Here is a 19,345-nt window from a genome sequence, read left to right on the forward strand (position 1 = left end):
AAACTTTCCCGCAGAGGCTCCAACAAAGAGCGGAGGCCGGCAGAGCGCGTGCCGAGCCGCAGCAGGACACGGCCGCCTGCCCCGTCCCCGGGCCACGGCACGGGCGGGTACCGGGGCCAGCCGCACCGCGGGGCGCGCATCCCAGCCACCGCGGCCGCGCATCCCTGCCCGCGCCCCCCCGCCCCCCGGGGCTCCCCGGTGCCCCCGCCGGGCCAGCACCCCCGCGCCCCCCTCCCCAGCCTTCCCCGCAGGTCAGCCCCGCGGCCGGGACCCCCCCCTTTCCCCGCGGGGGGCAGCCCCCTCACCAGAAAGAGGTGTTTGCTCCCCTCGTTGGCCAGCCAGCTCCTCCAGGACAGAGCCATGGTGCCGGACGCCTGCGGGGCAGGACCCGGGGGGGTAGGGGGGCGGCCGAGCCCTCCTTTTCAGCTGGGCTGAGCCGGTCCTCCCCTCTCCCCACCCCTCACCCCCCGCCCTGTCTTCCGGCCGCCGGGGCGTTGCGCTCCGGCCCCGCCGCGCCGCGCTCCGGCCCCCCCCGGCCCCGCTGCGGCCACCGGGCGCTGCCCCTTTGTCTGCCGCCGGCCGCGCTTTGTGCGCGGCGCTGCCCCGGGGGCTCGGCTGGAGCCACCCCAGTGAGGGGCTCGGGATCGCCGGGGCCTCCGCCGCCGAGCGGTGCGGCCGGCTGCGCATCCCCCCCCCGCCCCGCCCCCGTCTTGCAAAGCGCGTTTGCCCACGGAGGGTCCCGTCCGTGGGGTTGCCCCGTGCCCCCCGCCCCGGCTGCAATGCGAGCAGGAGGAGCGGGGGAGCCGCCGTGCGCGCAACTGTGCTGCGATCCGGGGGCAAACAAAGAGGCTGTCCGAGGAACTACCGTCGGGGCTGTACGTGAGGTCCTCGAAAGCTGGGAAGGGCCAGGCGGGCATGTTCCAAGGTTGCTCCAGCCCCGTCAGGTGTCCCTGCTGGCAGGCGCCGGTGCCCAGTGTGCGGGCACGGCGGGTGCTACCGTACCGCAGGCACAGGGAGGGATGCTGTGGGCACCTCTGCATCCACCACGTCCCCACTCCCGATTGCTATGCTTTGCAACCAGGCTGCTTTTTGTGGCGGGCTTCGTGTTGGGTTTTGGGGTGAGTTTTTTTTGGAGGGGAAGTTGCCCCGGGTGCTGACTTTCATATTAAGGAATGGCTTTAACAACCCCCTTGTTGCTAGCAGCTTTTACATACAACACCCTCATGAGTCACCAGGGGAGCTTCCACTCCAACCCAGGCATCGTGGTACACAGGGCTGATCCTGGAGATAGCAGCAGCAATGATAACTGGCAGCAGAGCAAGGCTGTTTTTCCAGGAGTTGCCAAGTCCAAGGAGCAGTGCCGAGCAGTCTCATCCAATGCAGCTTGAGCTGGCTGTCTTTCTCTTACAACTTGAAAGTTGGCATTTTTCTTGTTCCTCATGAGCCACGTACCAAGGGTCCGGAGAAAACTGGGATGAAGCGACGTACCATCTTTCTGCAGTTAAAGATGGAGGGAGTATCTGACCCATATGTGGCCCTACACATAAAGAGTAGAAGTAGGGCATGGCTCCTGTGAAACTTGGTTGGGGTTATTGTGGCTGCAGTGAGAGCCCTGTCTGAGAAAGTGGCAGGATTTCTGCAGTTGTATGACATGCCAGGTAAACTTTTGGACCAGCAGGACAGAGGATTACAGCTATTTCATATCATCAAATGACATTAAAAGGAGAATAGTGAAAGGGAACATACATAGTTCAAATTTAGGACTCACCAGAACCATAGTTTCATGCCAAAGCAGCTCTAACAGCAGAAGAAATAGTACATTTTATTTATCTTGTTTGCTATTTCCATTCACTTGCTCGTTTCTGTTGGATTGTAAAGAGAAATGGAAACTGCTTACAGAGAACCAGATGATGAAACTTCTTTAGACAGGCATGTCAAAGCTGGAATGACAGAAAATAAAACTTGTAGGATATGTCAGGCCTAATAATGTGGGGCCTTGGCCAAAGCTGAAGCTGCAGCAAGCACAAACAAAACCAAAATAATTTGCCCGTGCCATATGCTATACTTCAAAATACCCTTAGAAATGTCTCTGAAAAATCAGCTTATGCAGGATTTTACTGCCCACTCACATGAAGCTGATGACTCATGAGCCAGAAACGGTACTTCACTGCCCACTTACCAAGTGCTGCAATGCATGTGGAGTATATGAGTCATGCTTCAGTCAACATTGGATCCTACATCATATCTAGGTACAGAGCAAGGAGTGTTTTTGTGGAAAACACCCCCTTTTTCTTTCTCCCTGGAAACAACCAATACAAGTTTTTCTTCCTCCATAGAAAAGGTTGAGTTTGCAGGTGGCTAAATCATGCCTTCCCAGGGATCTCTGGAAGTTTTCTGTCTTCCTTCTTTGTTTTAAACCATTCCAGATGGTTTATATGAGCACGTGTTTAAAACTTATTGGTGAGAGGACTCAGAATGGCCATAGATGCTAGTTATAACCTGAATAATTAGAGAAATTATAACATGATCTCAAACATCATTTGAGAACCAGCTCATGTCTCCCCTGCTTTGTGAGCATCCATCCTCCAATTATGATGACCTCTGTGCTTTGTCCTACCAGCTGTTCAGAGCAATGTCAAGGCAGGCAGTCCCTCTAAAGAGACTGATCTGCTAAGGTTGCTTCTGTTGCATCAGCAAAGTCATCCTGACCGCACACTTACCTTTGAAGTCTACTTCACGTCAGCATCCACTATGTTCAGATCTACTCTCCCAGAGCTTATTCAGGTACTTCACAACACTTGGCTGAGTGTTGTAGTTAACGTTACAGGTGTAGCTTAAAAGATATCTGGTACTGAAATTTTCCTCACATACCTGGGATTGATCCAGAGTAAAATCACCTAAACTCCTAGCTGTCTCCCTCTCAGCATATCGTAATCATCCTGCAAGTTCCTGCAGTGACTGCACATATTGTGAGCACAACACTGTGTCCTTCCAGTCTGGGGAGTGATCCAGGCCCTTGATCTGCTCTGTTGCAATCTAGATTTAGGCAGATGGGCCCTTAAATTCTGCGTGCATCCCTAAGGGGATTGATCCAGCATGACTTCTTAGAGTACCAACCCTTAACACTGAGGTCTTGGGAAGAGAAGGAAATGTTGGCACCAATTTCATTACAGAGAATGGGAAAAGTGTGGTTTCTGCATAACAGCCAAGTATGATTAGAGCACTTGCCCAATAGTGGGAGAGCTGGACCTTTCTCAAAGAACTGCAGCCATTGTATTCACATCCCAGGAAAGTTTCCTAACCACTGCCTTTCACCGGGGTTGAAGAAGGAAACAATCTCCAAGTGAGCCACTGTGCAGCCAGGAATGCAAGAGAGAGGTCAAAGAAAATCAGAAAGGGATGCTGGCCAAGTGGCAGCAGCATGCATCTAAGGAATGCATCTTAGGTGGATGGAAAAGATCATCTAGGAAAAGGAGATTTTGGGATGCTAGTTCATTTTTTGTTTCCATTGGAAGAAAAAATGTGGAACAAATTTTGAATTCAGAATGTTCAGGAGAAAACTGCAATCACAGGAGAAACCAGAATCAGAAAGGTTTCCCCACAGATTAACTTCCTATGTTTCTTAGAACATTAGACTTAAGCTACATGTCATTTGCCTTTATCATTTTTCCTATAACTCTAGTGTGTAGTCACAACATTAGAGTAAAATGACAATCAAAATGTATGTCACTTAAGATCTGCGCCTTGTGAGTAATATCCTATGTAATGGCATATGGTTTTTATGGCATTACATCTTGTGTCATTTCTTTCCTTTTTTGAAACTGGATCTTTACATTTGCTGCATACCACAAGATCAACTTGCTTTCTTGTATGCTCCCTGATGGAGTCGGAGGCCTCCCTAGGGTGAAATGCTTCTCCAGATTTGGGTGACAGCCAAGTTTATTAATTTCAGTGAAGCTGCAATGATTCACGATAATGCATTATTTACTCTGCTGTAGTGTCTAAGAATATCAGACATGGCCCAGGCCCACACTTTACCTTTCCAGAAAAGTAGAATTTATGCCCAAAGACTTCAAAATGAAAAGTCAGACAACAGCAGATGGGGATCTGATCCTCGAATCTTGTAGATGCAGCAAAATGGGCAGCAAGACACAAGTGCCCTGGCAGCATTAATAGGCTGTGTTTTGATTCAATTCAAACAAACTCTCTCCTAAACCAAGCCATTCAGCCACTGCTCAGTCCCATGCTACAACTTCAAAAATATGACAGGAGGTCCTACAGTATTTTGTCCTCAAATAACCTCCTACACATCCCTGATTGGAACAAGAAAGATATCATGACAACTCCAACACACGGCACCATCGTTCATCACGAAAGAATGCAAGCACATAGCACATGGGGAAAATGTGTATAATAAATACAGCTGGAGTGCATTCCGTGACAATTTGAGAGAAATGCCAGTTATATTTATTTTTCCAATGTTTGTAAGACTTTCTTGAACACTTATTACAGAATTAAACTACATATCTATGGATGATTAACACACAGCATCCTGCACCTTCTAAAAAGTTTTAGGTCCAATCCATCTTCCACTGAATTTGTGGGCCTTTCCTTGATTTTTCTATGAGTGGAGACCAGGTATGAGAATAGTACAGGGCTTAAAATGTATATTGCATTTAATGTAGAAGTCAAAGGAACTATTATATTCCCCCAAACTGGCATTCCAGAGATTCTCAACCAATTATTTCTGTATTTGGCCAATCAACTCTGTTTCAGCTTGAACAGATCTTTTAAAAAAAAAAAAACAAACAACAAAAGTTTGTTAACTTTATTTTAAAACCTTTGAAGAAGGAAATAAACACAAAACCTACCAAGCTAAGTGATCCCTTAATTCATAATTCTTTGCTTTTTTATTATTATTATTTTTAGACCAAACAGGACTAAAACCATTTTGGGAGCACTGGCATTATCATGTAGTTTGCTGTTACATGTAAATTAGTCTATCCTCAGAAATCCCTCTTCCGTTTCAAGTAACTTACTATAAAGTCACCTTTTTACCTTTTTTTTTCTGGTTAATTGAATAGGCTGTGCATTTAGTTCTTAGTTATTCCCTCCAAGACAATGTTTCCAGAGGTGGAGGGATTTTAGTAGATATTTCATCTTCCTTTCTGAAGAGGAACCCCCTTCTTTTCACACAACAGTCCAAAACCAGGCTCACTGGTATAGGTAAGAGCGCAAGTATCTTAATACATCATGGGATACTCCTCAGCTTGTATCATATTATCATAGAATGGTTTGGGTCAGAAAAGACCATAGAGATCACCTAGTCCCCACCCCCCTGCCATGGGCAGGGACCTTCCACCAGCCCAGGCTGCTCCCAGCCCCGTCCAGCCTGGCCTTGAGCCCTGCCAGGGATGGGGCACCCACAGCTGCTCTGGGCAGCCTGGGCTGGGTCTCACCACACTCACAGTAAATTTCTTCCTAATATCTGATCCAAACCCACCCTCTTTCAGTTTAAAACTGTTCCCCCTTGTCCTGTCACTGCCTGCCCTTTAAAAAGCCCCTCTCCAGCGTCCTTGTCGGCCCCTTTAGGCACTGGCAGCTGCTATAAGGTCTCCCCGGAGCCTTCTCTGCTCCAGGCTGAACAACCCCAACTCACCCAGCCTGTCTCCATAGGAGAGGGGCTCCAGCTTCTGATCGTCTTTGTGGTTTCCTCTGGACCTGCTCCAATAGGTCCATGTCCTTCTGATGCCGGGGGTCCCAGAGCTGGACACAGTACTCCAGGTGGGTTCTTATGAGAGCAGAGTAGAGGGATGGGCAGAATCACCTCCCTCATCCTGCTGGACACGCTGCTTTTGATGCAGCCCAGGATTCAGTTGGCTTTCTGGGCTGCAAGTGCATGTTGCCAGGTCATATTGAGCTTCTTGCCCACCAACACCCCCAAGTCCTTCTCCTTGGGGCTGCTCTCAATCCATTCTCTACCCAACCTGTATTTGTGCTTGGGGCTGCCCTGTCCCATGTGCAGGACCTTGCACTTGGCCTTGTGGAATTCCATGAGGTTCACACAGACCCACCTCTCAAGCCTGTCAAGGTCCCTCTGGATGGCATCCCTTCCCTCCAGTGTGTTGACTGCACCACACAGCCTGGTGTCATTAGAAAACTTGCTGAGGGTGCACTCGATCCCAGTGTCCATGTTGCTGACAAAGATGTTGAGCAGTACCGGTCCCAGTACGGACCCCTGAGGAACACCACTCATCACTGGTCTCCACTTGGACATTGAGCTGTTGACCGCAACTGTTTGTGACCATCCAGCCAATTCTTTATCCACTGAGTGGTCCATCTGTCAAATCCATGTCTCTCCAGTTTGGAGACAAGGATGTCACGCAGAACAGCATCTGATGCTTTGCACAAGACCACTTCGATGAAGTCAGTTGCTCTTCCCTCATCCACCAGTGCTGTAACCCCATCATAGGAGGCCACCAAAATTTTCAGGCACCATTTGCCCTTAGTGAACCCATGCTGGCTGTCACCAATCACCTCCTTATTTTCCATGTGTCTTAGCATGGTTTCCAGGAGGATCTGCTCCATGATTTTGCCGGGCACCAAGGCGACACTGTCTGGCCTTTAGTTCCCTTGGAGTAACTTTTTTTCCCTTTTTAAAACTAGAAGTTATGTTTCCCCTTTTCCAGTCAGTGGAAACTTCACCAGACTTCCAGAACTTCTCAAATGTGATGGATAGTGGCTTATCCACTTACTTCACCAGTTCTCTCAGGACCTGTGAATGCATCTCATCAGGTCCCATGGATCTTTGCACCTTCAGGTTCCTTAGGTGGTCTCTAACCTGATCTTCTTACAGTGGCCAGTTCTTCATTCTCCCAGTCCCTGCCTTTGCCTTCTGCAGCTCGGGTGGTGTGGCTGGAGCACTGGCCAGTGAAGACTGAGGCAAAGATAATGTGCTTGCCAGTTTAGCTACAGCACTGCACTGAAATTTTTTGGTGCTTCCAGACCATGAATAAAAGCTATTGAACAGAGCTGGTGTGGAAAAAAATGTTACTGAACAACCACACTAATACACTACCACTGAATAACAATCCCTTGTGATATGTACTTAATAAAATAAAAAAGTTATATCCTTCAAAGGGAGGCCAGAGCTTTAGTGGGATTGTTAATAACTGAGTTTTGGAATTATCCATGAAATAAGTAAAAAGTGGGCAAGAAATGCTTCATATCAGCACAGTCATTTCTCAGATAGAAGGGGAGAGCTGGTTACGAGTGCACAGCAATAACTGAAGACAAGAAATAAAACTGTCTTTTACACCTCCAGTAGCTTGCATCCCACAGTGACGTACAGCATGCTAACATTGTGCCAGGGCATCCTGATGTGGTGCCAGGACACAAAGGTCAGTACCAAATAATCTGCAATATCCAGGTTTCCCAGCAGGCTCATTGAGAACCCATCAGTCGCTGTTCACTGAAAAATTTTAAACAACTACAGTACAAACTACAGTTCTGATAGTTTACAGAACATAGTTTACAGAAACTCTTAATGATTACAGTACAACATCCAACAACATACTTATGTAAGCATCATAAATATCAACATTGAGTAAACAGTCATAATTTTCCAATTCTTGGAAAAAAAATTTCCTCCAAAGAGTGTAAAGTTACAAGCATCAAGACTGCAGATCCAAGATTGGCACGTTCTTCCGTGTTAATTCTACCAAACTGCTGTTTGTGCTCTTACTACACAGTTAGTGGGGCAGGAAAAAAAATTGGAAAGGCAAGGGCAAAGGAGGGCACAAAGCTAGCAAAGGAGCTCTGAGAAGTAAAGCCGACTTTTATCCATGATAAGAAAGAAAAAAGTTAAATCAGGAAAGAACTTTCGATACAGCAAGATTAAAAGTTACCATATTTTGGCCAGATATCCCAGATACTATAAATTCCTAGCTGAGGAAGAGTTCGTTCTTTGTCTATTCACGTTGTCACACATCAGAATCCTCTTATAAAAGTCCCTCAGCCAACTTTACTACTCTTATTTAATCTGGGGTTACATTTGTCTTTGTAAAACTTGCTCAAATCACTCAGGTAGACTACTTCGTGGAAGATCGCTGCTGTCTCCACATTTGAGAAAGGAATTCCCATGGGAATGCAAAAAAAGAGCTATTCAGATGCTTCTCCTCTAATGACATTGTCTTAAAAAAATTTGCCTCCTGAAGGATGCCTTTAGGCTGCCTCCAAGACGAATCTTGCTGTCTGTACAGATAGGGAATCTGAAGTGCAATACATGCTGTTGCCAGAGGTATGAAAATGTCCAAATGCTCACATGAAGAGGAAGGGTTGTAACAGCACCAATTTAAAAAAGAAAAAAAAAAAAAAGAAAGAAAAAAGTAATAAAAAAAGAAATAAAAAGAAAATAAATTAAAAATAATAATAAAAAAAAACACCTCAACACATAAGGAATGACTGGAACCTGCCAGACCAGTAGTATAAACTTAAGGCAAAAAAGCTGAGTGTGCCATACAGCTGCACTTGCTGGGGAGCTGAGGAGTAATACAAGTATGGTGAAAAAGCAAGATCTGCTTAGATTGGAGAGAAATGATGGTCTGAGATTCAGTCAGAACAAGCAACTACAGTTGGCAGTAAAAATGCAAACGCTAATGAGGCAAAGTACTCTACCACTCGTTAAATAAAGGGGAACACCAGTACGTGGATAAATATTTATACCCTGTTCATGATTACAATTAGCCTGGAAACTAGATGAGGTGCAATGAAGTGCTGGAACAGCTTTCCATTAAGAGTAGTGGGGAAAAAACCACTTGTTAAATGCTAGAGCTCTATTGTTTTATGAAAAGGATTGTATAATATCTTCCAGAGTAAGTGGAAGACTGTTAAATGATTAAAGTTTCAGAAAATGTTTTCCAGTCCAAACACACCTTCCACCAATCATTACAACAGCTGGGGACTGCCCCCCAGGGCTCCCAACAGTCAGACGCCGTCCTGATTTCACCACTCCCTCCGTTTTTAGTGGCAGTTTTTGGGGTCAGAATTGCAAAGTTATTTCTGATGGTTTATTTTCAATTTAATACTGAACACAATGTTTCTTTCTCTTAATGAAAATCCTCTTGAACACTGTTGAGAATGTGCCTATTATTGTCACATTTATGGGGCCATGCTCCAGGATTCAACTATTTTTGTAGAAGTAATACTTAATATTCTTACTTGGCAATTAACTGCACTGCAAATTTAACTCCTGTTCCTTGCTTCCTGTGACCTACAGAGGCAATCTCACAATGTTAGAGGATCCCCACCCCCTGTTCAGCTTGATAAAGCCCAACAACATGTAGAACTTTCTGCGGCTCATGTTGCATTTAGTGCTAAGACAAGGTAAACAGTATCAGGCAAGATAGTTTAGAGAAGAAAGATTGTGAACATGATGGAGAAGATTATTGGGGATAGACTCAAATCCTTTATTTTATTCAATTAGGCTCTCATCCAGTAAAGGTCTTAGGCACACATTTAACTTGAATAAAAACTCAAGCACTGAGGTCTGGTCTAACTTTGCTTACAGTTCAGGGATTTCTTTACTCAGAAAGGGCTTTCACCACGTATGTAAGCGCTTTGTTTAATCTTGCACAGGAGTAAATGAGAAGCTACATTACTGAAATGCATGGAATTATGCCAGTTAGACTGGGAACACAATATATATATATTTCTCCTTGTTCTCCCCTCAGTATTGAGTAAGCAGAACCAGTTTTATTAGAGATGGCCGTTATGTAACTGCGTGACACAAAACGCCGCTGGCTGGAAAACCTTGATTTTATATGTATGTACAGTTTTAATAACACATGTAATTGTTATTGAATATCTAGAGGTTTATGATTTGCTTGCATAGATAGATATGCTTACTAAGTGATGCTATGACTTTTTTTCAGACCTTGGGATTCTTTTGCAAAATATCTAGGTAGAAAGTTAGGACAGGTTTTAGTTATCTGAAACTATTTTGGGCTTTCTTACTAGACAGTCTTCTGGGAGAATCTGAAGGTCTCCTCATTGTATAATAAGGACACATATTAAAGTGAATGTTCTTTATTCCTCTGGTGCCACAAGCATTCCACAAGACCTTGCAAATTAATGAAACACAGTTTCTGGTGAGACTGCTTAAACTGAACCAATGAACAGCATCATGACAGGTGGGTCTTGAATTTTTGTGAGACCAATTCTGCAACTAAGGAATAAATATTCTTGCATGGCAGTCATACCTCTCAGCTGCACAGTAAGTAAATTATTTCCACAATGGTTTAGTATTCCCCAGCCATGTTTTATGACAGCACTGTTCTCTTTTTCCTTATTTATGTGGTGACTCTGAAAAATATGCTGCAGTCACCTTTCTATATTGCAGGTCCAATATATGCTTGCCAAAGGCTTCCTCCTGAGAACAGTGCCACAGTGGATTATGTTAAGCCTCACTGAAACTAAGGACTATAACCAAACTCACTGGTTTTCTCTCATTGAAGAGAAGCATAAGAAGAAGTCGCTGAAATCCGTCAATGAAAAAGGTTGTTGAAAAGAAATATCCTCAGAAAAGAGCATGTTATTGCTCTGAAAGGCAAGTGTGCCAAGGCTGAATTTATTACAGGGCAGGGTTTGCTACACAGCAATTTAGAAGAGCAAAGTTTACATTTGCATATGAAAGTATTGCAAGCTAAACCCAAAACAAATAAATGGAAGAAACACAGAAGCAGAGACACCTTGAATAAAAGTACCAAGATCTGTAGCTGATGAAAAAAGCATGGAGCACATACAAAGACAATCTTCTTTTTACTAGGTCCCTTGTTAGGAAAATATAAGTGTACATTCTTTATGAACAAACATTTTTGCAAATATTTATTGTATCAGGAAGTGCTTTGTTTCTTCATACATGTTTTCTTCAAACATTTTTTCCTTGTCTAGCCCCAGTGATTAAAAAATAAAGGAATACTGTAGAAGATAATGACAAAGTTTCTTCAATTCATGTACATTCAAAATGAATTGTTCAGTAATTCAAATTTTAATCTCAGGGAAAATATATAAGATATAACTAACTTGAAAAAAATGTTCCCTGAAGTAAGAATTCTATCATAACCCATCCTTTTATGTTTATAGTATTATGAACACTTTATAAACTAGAATAGATTAATAACATCTATTTTTAATTATGCTAGGCCTTTGGAATTACAGCAGTAACTCCTCATTACTTGGTAATTAGTGGCCTATAAGCAGGTTCAATCCTTAAATGTTATTTAAAAAAAAAAATCCCTCACATACACAGTTTGAAGCACATTAAATCATTTTAATAATGAATGATATACCAAGTAATCTTGAGCAGATTTTTGGATGTTCTTTTCATTACCCTATACCCTCAGTGGAATTTAAGCTATCATCATGTACTTTGGAAGCCAAAAATGTGAATTACAGTATCAACTAAACAGTTAATATTAATTAATTTTAAGGACTTTAGAGTGGAAAGATTTATAAAGATGTTTAAAAACCAAAGGTCAGTAAACAGCATAATTTTTCAATAATTTAATACAAAGCAATTTTTTCTATTTGATTAAGAGACAGTAGGGGAAGGTGAAATATGCTTGCCAGGAATGAAATGCATTTACATTTTTGTGCCAGTAAAGGTAACTGACTGACAACAGAGACAAAAAGAAATAAACAAAAAAGATATAGTCAACTCTCTGCGAAAATGAAAAACATTTTTCTGTAATTAAATTTCTTCCCAAAGGAAATAAATTTTTCAGTTCAATGCCAGAGTTTTTCATCAGATAACATTCCCCAGCATCTACAAGGAGAGTGCTGAAATACTATGGTACTGGCATTTTAAAGTATGTAAATCCGTAAGATTTTATTTGACAAGAATTAATGCTTTTGATAGGAAAAAACTAGTTCAGCAGAAAACTGTTTATATTAGCTGGTTGCTGCTCACTTTCATTCTCAACATTTCTCTCTTTCCCTTGTTTTGCTACACGTTAGTAAAGGAAATCACAGGTACATTCTCATCAGGTTTCTCTACCAGTAGTAGCGCTACCTGTCATCTACACTGACCTGGATACATCTTCTCGTACCAAGACATGTTCTCTTGAGGGAAACTGAGGATTTTGGTACCCATCTAAAATTTCCAGACATACATCAACTTGATCAATTTATAATGGTTGAGGTCTGAAAACATTTCAGCTCCTTTTTGGAAATAGGTCCTTCATGAAGGGGTTTTTTTGAATCATATGTTCAATTCATCCCAAGAAACCAAAACATAGTTCATGGTGGTAGTGAAGTAAGAAAACAATTGAGCAAATCCCAGGTCACTGATGATGATCGTTAGATCTAGACCCTATCATTGAGTGGCATCTGACATTGAACCTAGGTGTTTTGTCCTCAGGCCAAGGAGATTTAGACCTGTGTTTTCCTACCACCAGTTTCCAGGGGTGGCTAGGGTGTGGATATGCATTGAAACTCTCATCCAGAGCACTAAATGATGCAAAATTTGGGCAGCAAAAAGGAATAAGAGCACAAGTTATATCTGGACTCTGCCACAAATGGGAGAACACGAACAGAAAGTATAAATTCACAGTTGCAGTCCCAGCTCCTAGCATTGCTGCTGAGCAGCACATTAACAAGATAACACAACTTCTTGAGAAAAGCTGCTCCTTAAATTAGTTCACCAGATGGTTACCTTCTTTTGTGTGACATGCCACACTATTGCAGTAGAAGCAGATGGATTCAGAAAATCAGATATTTTTATTAGTATTCAATGACTATTGTAATTTCAGACACAGAATTTTACAGTGTTTCTTCTGACATGCTATGATATTTTTCAAGAAGATGTGATAAATGTTAACAAGGCATTACAAAATTTAACTATAAAAAATAAACCCGCCATTATTTTTTTTTCCAAAACAAGACTTTTATAATTTCCACTTTGGAACAAATTTGAAGATAGTTTTCATTGTGATTAAAAATACCAATATTTTCTGTGAAACAGACCTCTCCCCTCCCTTTTCCTTTCTTTTAACAACCTCTAAAAAAACTCAGTGGTGGGCAATAAAGTAATATTGTTGTAGCAGTAGTACCAGCATAGATATATTCCAAGTCTACTGCAGAATCCATGACTTCCAGCCTATGTTCTACTTCTGTACCAACTGCCCGTGCTACATCTATATCTCCTTGCAGTCCCCTCTGGTATCTGCACAAAATTCCTTATCCTGCAACTGGAAGGAGATTGCACTAGAAGGAAACCACACATCCCTTCTCCCTGAGGAATAATGCTCCCTAGAGGGGTGCTGCTGAGCATTTGAGATTAGCAACCTCAAAAGGCGAGTGAAGAAGGTAGATGCTTGCAGAGCGGGGATGGTCCTGCATATTAGGAAAGTGGATGAGGAACGGAGAGTCCAGCAACCTTCTGCAGCCTTTACCTTGAGATCAAGTTCTCAAGGAACATTTTGGTGTCTTAGCAAGTTTGGGCAGAGAAGGAAGCAAGAAATAAGAAGGGGAAGAGTGCACAGGCAGAGTCACCTCAAAACCTATCGAACCGTTTCTAAGAGGTTTAGTAGGATTACTAAATATATAAATATATGTGTATCTCATAGAAGATTAAACAGTATCATCTGTTGCACTAATACAAATATTTATCCTTTTAGCAGAGTGCAGTAATTCCACTAGCATGTTGCAGTCATCATCTGTTTATGCATCAATCAGCCAGGTCTCAGGTAAGATATACTGCAAGGGTGACAGTCATACCTGGATGGGAGTGCTGAGCACCTGGGTGGTCACCACATCTCCCAGGACACAAAAATAGGCATCACTCACTGAGCAGTGCTAATACAGGAGAGATACAACAGTTCGTCCCATCTTCCAGGCAAACCTGTGCATCATATGAGTGCTGTTTGTATAGCCACAATCCTAAATGTCAACCTCTTTTAATAAAAATCCACAGTACATGTGCGCACGTATGTATAAACACAAATATATATTTACTGAAAGTAACATCTCTTTGTTATAGCCAAAACCAAAGAGAACATTGCAATGATAGATTGGAAAATGCATCTTAAAGATCCTGATAGCATTTTTTATTTTTATCCATTTGTTTTATGCCCCACATTATTTGTAAGCATCATTATTTTAAATTTTAAGTACTTAATAGGAACACTTTTTGTATCTATTGCCTTTTTATGACTGCTGTAGCTATAAAAATATATACACTTTATATTTTTAAATAAAGAACTCACAGTGCTTCGGAATATAATTGTTCTCATCAAAGAATCTGTACCTACCACAGAGAAACTGTCATTCTCACTGGGGAATGTTTTGTTTACCTGTTGTTCCATATAATTGCTAAATTCTAGAATTCACAATTGCCTACTGAATGCCAAGATAACATTTCACTTTAGGTTTCCCATTAAGCTGTATTATTTGTCTTTGCTGTAGAAATGAAGAACTGGAATTTAGAAACCCCATTGTTCAAAGGAAGCAAATAGCCGTGCATCCTGAGAAACAGTGCTTCCTCACTCAGTCTGCCTTCTTCAGGAACAAAGGCAGCAAGAGTGACCTTACCTGTGCAGAGTTGTAGAATTTTTTTACAATAACACAAATACTTGATTTGAAATACTGCTGCGCATTAGTTCACACAACTCATATAGCACGTCGAATTTCTGACAGCAAGAATAATTGACAAAGTATTGGTGTTATATAGCATTTCTAATCACAAATGTTGCCCTTCTGTTTTTTAAGCTAGCCTAGACAGTCATATTTTAAAGTAGTGTCAGATATGCTCAGTGCAATTCTAATTTAGCTGGACATTTCTCATGCTTTGATTATCAAACCACTTAAATGAAAGAAACATGAAGGAGCCATAAACTGACGTATAATGAGTGCCTGTATCATGCCACATAAAGAAAGAAAGGAAACCAAAACCATTTTGTAATACAGCTTTTAGAGTTGTTTGTTATTTAACCTGTTTGTTACTTTTAAAATTGTCTTCCTGTTATTTCAATGAACAAATCTGAAGTAACTCTGAACAGCACAACAAACTTAGTAGACATGCCAGTTCCTTGGGGTAACCTAGCCTGGGGGCTGAAAAGTTTGCTTTTGAATTGCGTTCATTCCAGAGATGATCATGCTAACATAATATGGAAAAGGTCTGACAATATTGTATCTAAAAAGGCATCACTAGTTTACACCAAGATTGATGAGTCTATGTCTAAAAAACACACTTAAAAGAAAGATTCTCAATGAGTGGATACATGAGGAGAATGACATAAGTGTTTGTTATATATCTAAGTAACCACTTACGTTAAGAATATCACCATCAGTGGCTAACATCATCCTTGACTGTGACTTTCCAAAGATAGAAAACACACAAGAAGATGGACTAAAGTCAAGGCAATTAATATCAAGGACATTAATAACTATAATAGGTGATACAAGCCCACCAGCATGGTCAAGTTTTTTTGTAAGCATGATACTGGAGGATTTGAAGGAGGTTAGTGAAATGGCTTTCAAGAGTTTTACAGCAAGCTTCTTTTAGCAAGGAAGGCAAAATGGGAAAAGCCCAGTTTATGTTTGCTGTTGAATTTACTAATTGGACCAGGAAAGTCAACAGTACTGGCTGAATAAAGCTGGTGATTGACACTGTAATAGCAGATGAGAAGTAATAAGCACCAAGGTACTTCATAGCCCGAGTATTTTATGTTTGATGTGTCAGTGAAAAGGAGCAATTCACCACAGTGGTTGATAAAAATAAAGAGGAATTTTCCATATGAAGAAAGACAGTTTCAGTGTCAAAAACTTTGCACTGGTGGCAGGAACAAGCTGCAGTACATTCGCATCCTGTCTGTAAAAGGAGATCAGTGGTAGAACCTTGATCTTTCAGTATTCACGTAATGCAGGAAGTACTACTGTTTTCGCTAATCCTAATGAGATCAGAGCCATAGAAACCTAGATAAACAGGTGACGGGGGGGCTTTTGGTGAGATTAATACACTGGTTCTCTGTCTCACTAATGTAGCAGTCAAAGGCAGTTCAAAAATAAGCACCTACTTTGACTATAAGACAACATTTTTTTTTCAACCCTCTAACTCTGTTTTACGAGTCAGATGTTTTAGACATCAAAGACTTTAGAGCAAAGACTGGAAATGAGGTTGCTAGATTTTCCTCCTCTGCTCAGAGACCTGTCTTCTACCCTACAAAATCCTACAGTCTTTCTGTAGAAGAGCCAAGTGTCACAACATCACCAGAGGGAAGACATTGCCTCCAGCCCAGCCTGCCTGACAGCCTGGTAGTTAGAGTACCCTCCCACATAGCGTGTAGGGTGAGTTTAATTTCCTGTGATTGAGGAGTACTTTCACCATTAAATCTTTCAGCATCTTGCTTGTATGCTTGCACCATCAGAATACTGAATGAAAACAGGTATCATCTTACTCTGTATTTGAAAGGGGGAAAAAAAATCCAATAGCATTTTTCAAAGTCCCCAGTTTGATAAAGAGTTTTGACAAAACCTACTAGATGTAGCCCAGCTGTCATTACAATTTTCAGAGGAGATTATGTAATGGACAGCTTGATTCCTGCTGGGAACGAGATACCTAGGCCTGGGTAGAAGCACAACCTTTAAGATGCTTGAGAATTGCCAGTGTTAAAATGATGCATCTGAAAGAGCATGAATAAGTGACTGAGCTCAGATAAAATGGAGATATCATCTTATTGTGCAGGGAAGGAGAGTCAGAACTGTGGTAATTAGGGCCATGCACATATGTTCAGCATCCAGAACCATAACCACAAAGACTGAGCAAACTAACACAGCACCAACAAAATATGCAGTTTGGGGACAGCTCCAGGGAACAGACATTTGCATGACAAGGTCCAAAAAGACTTCAGAAACCTCACAAGGTTGTAGAGGACAGACTGTACATATCCCTAAAAATATGGTACCAGACTGACTAGTTAAGAGAATTAAAAAGGGGAAAAAAAGAATAAAAAATCCCGTCCATTGGGGGGGGGGGGGGCAGGGATGGGACACTGAACCAAAATAAATCCAGAAACCAACCAAAAGAACATGCCATCCTTTCACATTGACCATTGACTAAGACCCACTGTAGGACAAGATGTGTTAATCAGGCTGGTTTTTTTGTCTCCAGAAGACTGTGTCTACTTTTAATAGCTCTTGTTGTTTGGGGTTCTTATTAAGTTAGACCCTTTGATGGAGGGTGCTTAACAAATGAACCATCTTGCATTTTGGAATTTTCTTTTTATTTCTTTATTTCTTTTTTTTTTTAATCCTCTCCATCCAGTGTGTGGCCTCACACTTCTTCACATTGCATTGCACACTGGATACTCTGCTTCCTAAGGAACTTTTTTATTGTGTGCATTACTGCAGAAAATAAGTGTCTCTAACTTTCACAAATTTGCACGTAGCCTTGTGACATGTCCTCATTTTACAGGTAAGAAACTAGAGTGGTTGTCCCCTAAAATGCTTACTGATTCTTACATCCTTCCATTTTCCCTCTCCTGATCTCCGATTATGTTGGCTTTCCACTTGTTACACTACAAGCTTTACAAGACCAATAGCCCTTCTCATCTTTGTGCCTTGTCAGTGCTAAATAAACAAAGCAGGATGATAGAAGATATTTTTTTCCCACACAGATTGAGAAAGAATTTGCAGTTCTGGCCATCTTGCCAGGCATGTGTCAAGTATTAGTTAAACAGCAGTTTGGGGAAGAAAGTTTGGACTGGGACTTACTACCTTTGCTTTGCCTCCAGTTTTTCAAAATAGTTCTCTAGGCTATGCAACATACAGGCAGATTCAGTTCACAAGGGAATTGCTGTAGGGACTATGTGCTCTGTAGCCCACAAGTACATTTATTTCTGTAGACTAAACATAACAGATACATCTCTCTAGCACGGCAAACCCATTCCAGTTTTCAAAGTTGACTGTCCTGGAGGCTCCAGTCTCTGTGCAATGTTAAGTGAGCCAAAATGCAGAAAGACAACAAGTAATTTGTATTATTATTTATTGTATTCCAAGCATCCAAGTTCGGATTATAAAAGCCTGAAAAGAATGCTTTAGCATGCAATATCCATTCCAGGTCAGGCAAATGGCCTTATATGCTGCCCTGTCTCTGAGAGTGGCCAGGGTCAGATGCCTAAGAAAAAAATAGAAGAAGTCAGCAAGAGTCTTAGGGATGTCTCTGCGGAATACTCACCCAGCATCTCACTATTCATGGTCCAGGGAGTTCCTGAGAGTCAGTCTTTTTTTTTATTTTAATCCTTAAGGTGTTTTTCCTTCCGTTGATTGTCCATCACTTTAAGAACCATGTAGACTTTCAGTGACCACTACCTCCACTGCTAAGAAATTCTACGGCTGAACTCTAGATCAACGAGTATTTTCTTCACCTGCTTAAGACCACTTACCTACCAGTTTCATCTGACATTTCCTGCTTATTCTTTTAGAAGTGCAATTGTTCTGTACTGATTTTTATCAAAGCACTCAGGATTTTGAAGACCTGAATGTCTTCTCCTCCCCAAAGGTATGTTTCTTTCTGGACAATACCTCTCAGTTCTGCTATAAGTTATTTCTCAAACTCAAATCACATTGGTTGCCTTCTCTGTTGCTCTCTGAGTAGTACTATAACCTTTTGGAAAGAGGTGGACACTGTGTAGCATTGGTTCAACAGAGGCCTGACATTGCTTCTGGACTCTGTAATTCAAATATATGTAAGGAATAAAGGTTTACACTGAAGAAACAAAGAATTTTAGAAGTGCCAACAGATTTGTATAATCAACTAAGACAATTGTCAGGTTTAGTCAGAATAGGACCAATTAAAGCTTGAATAAAACCAAGAAAAAATACGATAATGTGTAAAGGTTGTAGTAAATATGCAGAGAAAAACTTTACAGAAAATACAGAAGAATAATGTCACACTTTAGCTCAAATTTATGAAACAAAATGAACAACAGAAAATAAAAGCTTGGGGTTTTTCCTTTTTTTAAAATGTTGACTAAATTAGAAAAGATATGCATCAACATTTAAGTAACATCAAAGAGCTGCAGGTGATGAAACTAAGCTGATTTGGAATCCTTAAAAGATGTGACCTAAGTTACAAATATTTTGGATGGTACTGAGCCACTTAGCTACCTGTCAAATCCCATCAAGAATCCTACTTAGTGGATGGTACAGTGTGTCCTAACAGGAGGAGAAACTAACAAAAATCTAAAGAAAAGGAAGCCTTAGCAATAATAAGCAGCATCAAAAAGTATGTGAATGCAGAAACAAACTGTGAAAAGAGACATTATTGAAGAAGGATGGTACTTTGGGG

General features: G+C 41.6%; 1 protein-coding gene across 2 annotated transcripts in view; it reads right to left on the reverse strand.

Moving 5' to 3' along the window:
- The window catches only part of NOX4 (NADPH oxidase 4), a 185,842-nt gene that overhangs the window by 112,618 nt on the left and 53,879 nt on the right, over nucleotides 1-19,345 (reverse strand). The window contains exon 4 of one of the 2 annotated variants that reach the window (XM_080375146.1): nucleotides 306-18,172. In XM_080375146.1, coding sequence (XP_080231272.1) covers nucleotides 306-362 — 57 coding nt within the window. In that variant the 5' untranslated portion in view covers nucleotides 363-18,172. Of the gene's footprint in view, nucleotides 1-305; nucleotides 18,173-19,345 lie in introns of those variants that run through there. The other variant, XM_080375147.1, reaches the window with a different exon arrangement.

Source organism: Falco punctatus (assembly GCF_963210335.1).
Source record: "Falco punctatus genome assembly, chromosome: 2".
NCBI lineage: Eukaryota > Metazoa > Chordata > Aves > Falconiformes > Falconidae > Falco > Falco punctatus.